At 36.4% G+C, this 11,757-nt stretch overlaps 1 protein-coding gene and 1 pseudogene across 1 annotated transcript in view; one reads left to right on the top strand and one right to left on the bottom strand.

The window, feature by feature from the left end:
- The window catches only part of LOC132154454 (piezo-type mechanosensitive ion channel component 2-like), a 71,379-nt gene extending 69,608 nt beyond the window's left edge, over positions 1–1,771 (bottom strand). The window contains exon 1 of the mRNA XM_059563018.1: positions 1,360–1,771. Within this exon, the coding sequence (XP_059419001.1) occupies positions 1,360–1,423 (64 nt within the window). The 5' untranslated portion in view covers positions 1,424–1,771. The remainder of the gene's footprint in view (positions 1–1,359) is intronic.
- A 6,086-nt stretch (positions 1,772–7,857) lies between these two features.
- LOC132155362 (cathepsin Z-like) lies at positions 7,858–10,701 on the top strand (annotated as a pseudogene).
- Positions 10,702–11,757: the final 1,056 nt, after the last annotated feature.

Here is an 11,757-nt window from a genome sequence, read left to right as displayed (position 1 = left end):
TAGTGTGTGTGTGTGTGTGTGTGTTAAGTATATGGAAATAAGAGGAAATGTGAATATGTATTAATTTTGGTTAACCACAGATCTGATTAAGACCCTTAAACAGAGACTGTAAAGCTTCTAGATTAATTTCATGATGGTAAAAGCGACTGAAAGTACCAAAAGTATTAAAAAAAAACACTAAATGTCCCAGGGTTATTATAATAACTTATAAATCTTTAACTAATAATAATAATAATAATAATAATAAAGCTGATTTTATCCCAGGTAGTTTCAATATTTCTCAATTTCATTTTAATTTTAAAAATAAAAATAAAAAAGTCAAAGTCACGACAAAATGACTAAACACATCAGAGTTATTATAGTTAACTAAAACCATAAAAAGCATCACTCAAAATAAAATGCATTTATTTATTTCTGACATGGCAACCTTTCTCATTTTCATTTTCATTTAACTTTAATGTACTAAAATAACTAAAAATTAAAAACAAAAAACTATATATATATATATATATATATATATATATATATATATATATATATAAACACACACACACACATTTTTTTGTAGCAGTCCTTTTGTACAGTATGTTGGTAATACTTCCACAAATTAAGAAAACTGTTAATCTTATCCTCGAAAATAGCATTTTTATCAAATTAATTACAATTTCTGAACCCAAAGCAATGCCTTTTAAACTCTGTTTCATGAATTTTGTGTTTAATTTAGTTTTTTTTTTTTTTTTGACAAAAATCAAAAAAAAAATCTTGTTGAAAGTATATTTTTGTTTTGTCGCAAGAATTAATAAATAAAAACACTAGAATCTACAATATATTTTCAACACATCTGTATTTTAAATCTATTATTGGCTATTTAAGGACTTTCTAAAAAACACAATAGGAAGAAAATACTGTTTCAGTTTTTCTACTTCGAAATTTCACGTTGAATTCAGTGTTTTCCTTGCACACTTTTCTTGTACATGAGCGCAAAAGCAGCCTGTTTAACACTTACGTTGTAAATCTGTAACGCAGTACTACAATAGTTAGAAAAATTATTTGAACCCAGAATGTAAACACTAATCAAATATATGTGATTTGTACCTGTGGAAAACGTAAAAATATCAAATATACAATGATGATGGGCAAAGCGCACTTCTACAAATACAAACTATACAAAAAGTCAGTTTATATGAACTTCTGTCTTTGTAAAACATTTTTTATCTACATTCTACTTAAATTCAAACAGTATCTGACAGATACTGCTACGCACCTGCCGCGTAACGGAGGACCCGCGCATCTCCACATTAAACCCTAAATCCTCAACAGGAGCAAAGGCTGGAAACAAGTGTCGATGGAGACTCTTACCTGCAGCCAGACACACTGGCAACAGCACTCTGAAGATCAGGCCACACACCACCTCAGTAGCCATCGCTCTCAGATGAGAAGGACAAAGTTCAGCGTCCAGCGGACAGATGTCCTGAACTCGGCACGGGACGGCATCCTTCGAGCACCTTTACACCGGATCCTCCATGCGTCCTGCACGAAAACTTCCAGTTAAGGACTCCCTTTGTTTAAAACAAGTGCTTTATGTGTGTCTCGAGTGGGTGAAAGTGTTTGATCTAACTCATGATGATATGGAGATGTGCTGTTCGTTTGCGCAAAGTCCTGGTTTTCTCCTGCGCCAGAGCGCGCGCGGGACGCGTCCGTGGAACCGCGTGAATCCTGAAATTTTTTCAAAATCTCTTCGTATCCTGTAGAACCAGAGCACCAAGAATAAATAAACTGTCCCTTGATCACCTAAAGTCACTTATGTCGAAGGTTTCCTCAGTTCCATCTCCACACAGCTGCTCTGAAAGCATTCCGGCCAATGACAAACCCCCGTTTGTGAGTGATGGAGAGCGGATCCAATCAGCGGCCGCGGGGGGCGGGGACTGCGAACCCTGAGAGACGCTCCACTTGACTGCTGTTTTACTAGGAACTAATCATCATTACAAAGGGCTTCTAGAAAAGATTTTATCACAGTCATGCACTTTTATTTAGAGATGTATAAAGTACTAGAGATCCAGACTTGAGTAAAAGTACAAGTGCTCTATCAAAAAAATGACTTGAGTAGAAGTTGAAGTGCTCTTTAAGCACCACACTTAAGTAGAAGTACTAAAGTATTCAACATTTTTTGTACTTAAGTATTGCAAGTAGTCTATTTGAAAATGTTCTACTCATATTACAGGGTTTCCCATACATTCATTAATTTGTGGCGGCCCGCCACAATATCAACGCTGACCGCCACGGATTGATTCAGATTTTTTAACTATTTAATATGGGTACAATTGTATTTTATTGTAGAGCTGCACCCTGCTTGCTCCCTCCCTCTCAAAAACTGACAACGGAGGCACACACGACTAGCCCCTGCCCTTCGAACACGATCTGAATCAAAACATAAGCATGTGTTTGTTTTTTGTTTTTTTATCCTTTATTTAACCAGGTAAAACTCATTGAGATTAAAATCTCTTTTACAAGAGAGACCTGGCCAAGATGCAGCGTAAAAAAACAAACAAAAAAACAAAAAACAAACATAAGGAACAGTTTCCAATAGAGCCCGACCGATATGGATTTTTGGGGGCCGATGCCGATATTATCTCGAAAAGAGCCGATTTATAAGCCGATATTTTGATTTTAAAAATAATCTGGATATTAGACCCATTTCCTATAAACTGCATTTACACAACATTCAATAGCAAAATATCTGCCTGTTCTATGTATGTGGGCTGTATAAACCATTTTCCAGAATGGACTATGTTAAAAAAAAGCCTTAGATTACAGTCTCAATGACTAAACAATTGCACATCAAAAGTATATATTTTTTAATGATCAAAAAACAGTCTGGTTTTAAACATTTAACACTTTTACTTTCTTCCAGTTGAAGCTGGTTTTAACAGTCTGTGTGTTTACTGTAAATAAATTATAATACTAAAGTTAAAGTATTTGCAGAAGTAGTCCCACACTTTGCTGCTACAGCATTCACCTTTTCCAGCCATCTGTAGGCAGAAAGAGAGACGGAGAAAGAATAAGCATGTGTATTAATAATATCACCATGTATCATTACTCGTGTCATCATTAGAATTATAATAATAATAAACTGGGATCTCCTACATAGGCAAAAATGAGAAATATATATATATTTTTTTATTTGTCAAGCAATAGGTATTACCTACTTATATTTAACAATATTATTTCAACATTTTCCTGTTATGTCTGTAAAGCTGCTTTGAAACAATATGTAAAAAAAAAAAAAAAAGCGCTTGTTCAGCTCACATTTATTTACATGTCCCCTCTGGTTTAATCATTTCTGACGCACCTACTGTAGTTACTGTAACTACACTATATTTGCCCTCACAGACACATTCACAACAGACCCGTATATCTTCTCCTCTTCTCTTTGTGCAGTCTGAATCAAAACATCGTCTTGCCTACTATTACCGGAAGATTACGGAATCAATTCGAAGTTGAATGGTTAACGTTAGTGTCATGAACACACCGCTGTCAATTTTGAGAAGAACCACCTTCAAACAAGTTAATAGCAAGCATTTAAGGGGCCTGCTAAAAAGGAAGCTATTAGCGTTAGAGTAACGTAACCAGCCTGAATTCACCAAATTGTTCTCTGGACCTGAGGGTAGCCTCTTCTTCCTTGCTTCTCTCTTAATTCTCATCAGCAGGACTAGCGCTATCGCTCGCTTCTTACAACGGGACAGATACATGTTTGCTGCTGACCGAAAGGAGGAGGAACAGACTATGAAAGAGCTCCCGCTAAACGTTTTTAAAACTCCGCCTATGCCATAGCGCAGCGCAAATCGCGTTGTATCTGAAGGGCAATGCTGAGCCCAGCGGCAAGCGCCGTGCATACCGCGTACTGTGTGAAAGGCCCAATTACACGGTCATCATGTGGGAAACACACCGCAATAGAATAACAATAAGTTAAACGCTAACGTTATAGTTTGACCTCCTATTAACGTTCGCGCTCTTCCACTGATAAACATGGTATTAGCTTTGTGGCTAATCTAATATAGCAATGCATTAGCGGCTGTAAGTGATGTTACAGAATATTTAGAAGTAATAATGATAGGACCGTTAGCTAGAACTACCACACAGTTTTTATATACAGGGTATGAACTAAATCTACAATCATTTCACATGACGAACGACAGACTCACCGTCAAAACAGTTGATCGCTTTCTTCTGTAGTGGACTTCTGGCGCTGTTGTTAACTCTGGAGCTGCAGAGCTCCCTCTGGTGGGCACACAATGCAACACTCATAACATGAGTGAAGCATGAGACTCTGTTTCTCATGTTTCATCGGCCGTTATAAATGCCGATGCCGATTTAAATGCAATTAGCTTATGTTGGCCGATAATATCGGCCGGCCGATATATCGGTCGGGCTCTAGTTTCCAACATATAAAAAACCCACATCAAATACACATATATATATATCACAAGACCCAGTGCTGAATAAGGCTTAATATAACTTTATGAACAATTACACTGACCAGTGTTCATCTGCTCCACATTCTTCAGAGTTGAAACAAACTGTCTATAAGAAATACAGGTAGTCATTTTCAATGATTTCTGAAGAAGGTTCCAGGCAGAAGGGGCTGCAAACATAAAGGCTTTTTTTCCTATTTCTGTTTTGACACGGGGTACCAACAAGTGTAGTACATCATTTGAACGTAATCCATAATGGCCATGATTACTTGTTAAAAGGACACTCAAATAAGTAGGAGCTAGTCCAAGAAGTGCCTTGTAAATGAAACATAGCCAGTGAATGTACCTTCTTGCATAAAGAGAGGGCCATTTTGCTTTATAATAAAGGATACAATGATGTGTCCTATAACCACAACCAGTAAAAAAACGTAATGCACAATGATACACAACATCCAGTTTCTTCAAACATTGGGCAGAAGCATTCATATATATCAGATCACCATAATCTAATATGGCAAGAAAAGTGGCCATCACCAGGTATTCTCTAGCGCGAATGGATAAGCATGATTTTGATCTGTAGAGACAGCCAAGCTTTATCTTAAGCTTAGAAACCAGATTGCTAACATGGGTTCTGAAACATAATTTAAAATCAATGATTATACCCAAATATTTATAACTGTTAACTAATTCAATTTCATTTCCTTCAAAAGTTGAGATGCTTGAAGAAGAAACTGGAAGTTGTCTTGAGTTTGTGAATACCATTATTTTTGACTTTTGTACATTTAAGACCAGCTTAAGCTGTTTTAAACGGTTCTGAACAGTATTAAATGCAGACTGCAAAAGCTCAAGGGCTTGTGCAGTAGATGATGCAGTACAGTAAATAACAGTGTCATCAGCATAAAAGTGATACATAGCATTCGATAGATTTTCACAAAGTTTGTTTATATAAATTGAAAATAATATAGGCCCTAATACTGAGCCTTGAGGAACCCCCTTGGAAATAGGCAAAAATGAAGACACAGAACCAGCCATTCGAACACTTTGGGTTCTACCTGACAAATAATTTGCAAACCAATCTACCGAATGCTTAGACAAACCAATGCTCACTAGACTGTTCACAAGAATGCCGTGATCAACTGTATCAAAAGCCTTTGAAAGATCTATAAACAACGCAGCACATATTTTCCTATTATCCAATGCCCCAGCAATAGTTGGGGTTAGAGGACGGATTGTTGCCGGTGCTTAATGCTTATTCCCCCAGCGAAGATCCCAGAATCAATCCGGAGTTGAATGGTTAGTAATGAACACTGTTGCTCAACATAACTCTGTCGCGTTTCCATTACAGATTCGCGCAAAACTTTTGTGGGTTTTTTTTCTAAATATCGATAAACAACTATTGCGAAATGACCGCGTTTCCATTAACTGATGTTATGCGACTAAAACGTCATTTTTTTCCTCTCGCGATCAGTCATTCCAAAAATCATGGCAACGGATGTTGGTAGATTTATATATATCACAGCCACCAGACTAGACATTATATTGTTATCTCCAGGTTCAGGTTGGTGTGTGTTGGTTTTTGTCCACCTCAATCTCCAGGTTTGTTGTGTGTGTGTGTGTGTGTGTGTGTGTGTGTGTGTGTGTGTGTGTGTGTCAGAGTCTGTGTGTGTCCACCTCCAGGTCCAGTTTGGTGTGTGTGTGAGCCTGTGTGTGTCTGAGTGTGTGTGTGAGTCTTTTTGAATGTTTGAGTGTGTGAGCCTGTGTTTGAGTGTGTCAGTAAGTTTGTGAGTTTGAGTGTGTGTGAGTGTGTGTGTGTGTGTGTGTGTGTGCATCTCCAGGTCCAGGTGTGTGTGTGAGCAAAATTTGCAACAAGAAGTCTGTGGAGCAGTCATAGCATAGACAGTGTAGCAATGGCATAGCAATGTAGCAATAGCAATGTCTTAAAAGGGATAGTTCACCCAAAAATGAAAATTCTATCATCGTTTATTCACCCTAAAGTTGTTACAAACCTGTATGAGTTTCTTTGTTCTGCTGAACACAAAGGAAGATATTTGGAAGAATGTTTGTAACCAAACAGATGTCGGTCCCTAATGACTACCATAGTATATATTTTTTCCTACTATGGAAGTCAATGGGGACCGAGATCTGTTTGATTCTTTCATTCTTCCAAATATCTTCCTCTGTGTTCAACAGAACAAAGAAACTCTGGAACAACTTTGGAACAACTTGAGGGTGAGTAAACGATGATAGAATTTTCATTTTTGGGTGAACTATCCCTTTAAGGTATCTGACACTAAGTGTTGGCAATGGAAATGTGTACTTGTCACTAAAATATATGATATATATATATATATATATATATATTATATATATATGATATATTAAACTTAACCCCCCCCCCCCCCTTCCCCGGTCCCCAAACACCACACCACCGCAAATAGAATCTAATTCTGTGGGAAACACTGTATTGTGTTCTGTAGTTATTAAAGAAAGTACTCAAAAGTTTGAACATATTGTTTTTACTATTTCAAATGATTAACCTAAAGGACAATCCAAATTCCTTTGACTGTAACTTTTTGTAAACAAAAAACAGATTAAAGGGTTAGTTCGCCCAATTTGCAAAATTATGTCATTAATAACTTACCCTCATGTCGTTCCAAACCCGTGAGACCTCCGTTTATCTTCGGAACACAGTTTAAGATATTTTAGATTTAGTCCGAGAGCTCTCAGTCCCTCCATTGAAACTGTGTGTATGGTCTACTGTCCATGTCCAGAAAGGTAAGAAAAACATCATCAAAGTAGTCCATGTGACATCAGAGGGTCAGTTAGAATTTTTTGAAGCATCGAAAATACATTTTGGTACAAAAACGAATCATTCGATGTAACCGGATCTTTTTTAAACAGTTCACCAAATCGAACTGAATCGTTTTAAACGGTTCGCGTCTCCAATACGCATGAATCCACAAATGAATTAAGCTGTTAACTTTTTTATTGTGGCTGACACTCCCTCTGAGTTAAAACAAACCAATATCCCGGAGTAATTCATTTACTCAAACAGTACACTGACTGAACTGCTGTGAAGATAGAACTGAAGATGAACACCGAGCCGAGCCAGATAACGAACAACAGACTGACTCGTTCACGAGTCAAGAACACTGATCTATATATATAACTTATATTATATATCAGTGGTCAAGAACCGTTTCTGTCAGACGTGTCCGATTCGAGAATCGAGGAGCTGATGATACTGCGCATGTGTGATTCAGCGTGAAAGCAAACCGACACACAGAGCGCATGAACCGAACTGATTCTTTTGGTGATTGATTCTGAACTGATTCTGTGCTAATGTTATGATCCCAGGTAAACCGAAGGCTTGCAGTCAACGCCAATGACGCCATTACGTTTTCACACGAAACGAGCGTATTGTGTAAGAAAACGAACAGTATTTATATTGTTTTTACCTCTTGTACACAACCATGTACAACTGATCTGAGTTCGCGAGTGCTTCCCGATGTGACATGCGCGCGCGCTCTGGCTTTAGTCTGTGCAAGCGCGGAAAGCCCCGGATGTGATGTCTCGCGCATGCACATCACTCATCTTGGATGATAATAAAAATGTATTTACTGTAGGTTGGATCGGCTTTCTGTGTAATGGAAAACACATATAATGGGTTAACAAATGCATTAATATAAAGGTTTTAATAGCTTTCTTCAGATTCATCAGATTCATGCTACAAACCCATGAAGGAACACAGACCATCATTCATAAAGTATGGGAATATTTCTCAGTTGTACATGTTTTATTTGCAACCTTTACATACTACTTACAAAACTTAAGATACTGTATTATGGCAAGATTTGGATAAGTACTATGTCAGTAACTTGCATTTTAGTACATATAACATTGAAATACATTGTTTTCGGACATTTACCATAGTAACACCATGTTGGGCAGGTGCTTCATCTGGCATGGTAATACAATCTTCTCTTTTTTTTAAACATGCTGTTATTAACTGAACTGATATGATACCGGTTCTGTAATTATAATATTTCATGCATGTTTTAGGACATTCCCCAGGCCTCATGAATATGTATACACCTCTGATCTCTTGGGCCTGGGGTAACACTGATGGCAAAAACTAAGTGAGCAACACGCAACCAACACATCTCACAGTACTGCAGCTCAAACATTCAGCTCAAATACATGGATTTTTCTGTCTGAAATTCAGATCGCATCAACATCAAGAGGAAAGGGGCGTGTCCTTCTGCTTACCTGTCAGTGCAGAACGTGATTGACTGTGGAGGGGCGGGCTCATGCCACAATGGAGATCACATGTGCATATATGCACATGAGCGGGGCATTCCCGACGAGACCTGCAATAATTATCATTCCCGAAATCAAAAACACCAAACTCTGCATTGAAATGAGATGCTGTGAAAATGTATGGAAAGCCTATTTCCACCATAGGATACATTTTTCTTTCTTTTTTTTTTTTAAGGTTATTCCATTATGGACTTTTTAGCTCACAATTTTGACTTTTTTCCTTGCAAATGTAAGAAAAAAGGTCAGAAGTGCAAGACACAAAGTTAAATTGCGAGATAAACGTGCATTTCTAAGAAAATAGTCAGAAACACAAGATATAAAGTCGTAATTCAAGCAAGAACAAGATATAAAATTAGAATTGTGAGATATAAACTGATAGTTGCAAGATATAAAGTCACAATTCTAAGAAACAATTGTGAGATACAATGCAATTCTGAGAAGAAGAAAAAAATTTAGAATTACAAGATGTAAACTCAGAAGACAGAATCGGATAAAATGCCTTAATTTATCTTATAGCAGAAACAGGCTTCCATAAAAATGTATTATGAGTTGCATATAAAAGGCATTTCTTTTAATCATTTCAACACCCAAATGTCATATAAATTTACAAATTAAAACTTTTGTCCAAGTTACAATAACTTCACTAATCATGCAATAATTACTCTTGCATATTATGCACATTCTAACAGTGCGAGTTGTGGCGGATTTAAATATGTCTTATTTTTCTTCTCTGATTTTTGGCAGAATGTGACTCCTTTAATCAGTGTGGCACATGCACGTTCTTCGGCTCCTGCTCGATAATTAAAAACTACACCGTGTGTAAAGTTGGGGATTATGAGACGTCTCAGGACAAGACCCAATGAAGGCTGAGATTTACAAAAATGGCCCAATCAGACAGGTTCTACAGCCCATATTTTGTAGTTTTTTATAGTTATAAATTCAACCACAACTCTCCTACTGTTGGGCCTCATGGCAGCAAAATTAATATGATACAAATGATAAATGTATTTATCATGAACAGTTTTTACAGCAGGGTTATTATAGTTAACTAAAACCATAAAAACAGTTGACATAAAAAAAATATATATTAATAAAATCAAATTAAAAAAGCATTACATTTATTTTGTTTTGGTAAGTTGCCAAGCCAATATTTAGCATTTTCTACAATGTGTAAAATAACTAAAACTGAAATAAAGATAAATAAAACTAGCCTATATAGACATATTAAAAAAGATAAAAACAACAAAATGACCAAACCTTTTTTTAAATTGAAATAAAAAAAAGATTTATGAATTCAAAATATTACTTAAAACTTTAATAGTATCTCAGTGATACTAAAAAAAAAAAAAAAAACGCTGGTTTACAGCTGATGCATTAATTCAATTCAAGCTGTTTAAAAAAAGCTGTAATAAAATTTCAACTCGATTTTGTCAATACAGAAAAACTTTATCAATGCCATTATCAAAACAGTTTCTCTTTTCCCTGTGTTGTAGCTGTGAAATAATGACCAACAAAAGGCCTGGAGGCGTATGATGGAGGAGTTTTTGCCAAATTTCACATTCTGTCTGTGCCGAATCACATCATCTGAGTGGCAGGAAGACTGAATACTGGATCATCAGAAACTCCTGGAGTGAGAGTAACCTGGAGTAACTCTCTGCTTAGCTTTACCACTATCACATGAGGCCGATATAAACATAATCAATTAATCAGTTTCCAAAACATTCACTCTCTTCTCCTCTCTGGTGGAACTGCTTCTGAAGATCTATCATAAGTCACTTTGGATAAAAGCAACTGCTAAATGCATAAATGTAAATGGATCACATAAACCTTTAAGTTTAAGTGTGTTAAGTGTTTGTAATTATACTCTGTGTTGTGTTTTATAGGAGGAGTCAGGCTGGGCCAGGATTGACACCAGTGCATATAAGGGAGAGAAAAGGCCATTGAGCACAAGCCGATCGTTACAGAGATCAGGAGGAGCCATCTGGAGCAGTCCCTCTCTCATAGAATTAGGACTGACTCAATCTTGGAACTGTAAATATTGCACATCATATAAATATTGCACATCATAAATCAGAACTCTGCCAATAATAGCATTATATTCTGAACAGAACACTAAAACAAAATGAAAAATGTATTCTAAAAACAATTCTATTTTAACCGTGTGGCAATTGAATAGTTTTTCTCTCTCTCTTATTGTCTATTGCAGTCACTGAATGAATCTCTCTACCTGTTAAAAAAATCTGTCATATTTTTCTTAAAGGGATATTTCACCCAAAAAATTTAATTAAATCTGTCATGATTTAATCATGATTTAATCACCCTCAAGTTGTTTTCGTCTGTTGAACACAAAAGAAGATATTTTAAAGAATTTTGATAAACAGTTGATGGTAGCCATTGACTTCCATTGCATTTACTTTTTTCATAATGGCTTTGCAATTTACAGATCATAAAGCATGTAAATACATGAATGTATGTTTGTGTTATTAAAGGCCATACAGTGCAACGGTACTTTGGGTCTAAGCTCCGTCTCTCTGTTCATCAGTGGGACACTTGGTGATGAAGATGAAGGATGAAGACTCCTGTTGATTAGATTAGACTCCTAGATTCATAAAATTATTATTTTTATATCTCGCCTGACATGGTAACCAAGGCAACTGTTCGAGGACTTTGCGCTACGATCTATGTAGAAGTTAGATTGACAAAACATTTAGTATTGTCATTATTACTTTATTATGGACCAACATAATAAAGTAATAAATATTTGCTTAAAGTTTAATTTACTAACAAATGTAAAAAATTCAAATAAAAAAAACGGAAGAAAAAAGGTAATTTATACATGGCATATATTTATATGTGATGCCTGACTCTGAGGTAGAAACTGGTACCCGTTTGCTTTCTCTCTCATCTGGGCTTAGCAACAGCACTGGCAGACAGTGCATTGGTCAGAACTGACTGAAGGAAGCCC

This window comes from Carassius carassius, chromosome 12 (genome assembly GCF_963082965.1).
Source record: "Carassius carassius chromosome 12, fCarCar2.1, whole genome shotgun sequence".
Classification (NCBI taxonomy): Eukaryota; Metazoa; Chordata; class Actinopteri; order Cypriniformes; family Cyprinidae; genus Carassius; species Carassius carassius.
Note: the sequence above shows the minus strand (reverse complement) of the source record. Positions and strands in the feature narration are given on the sequence as shown.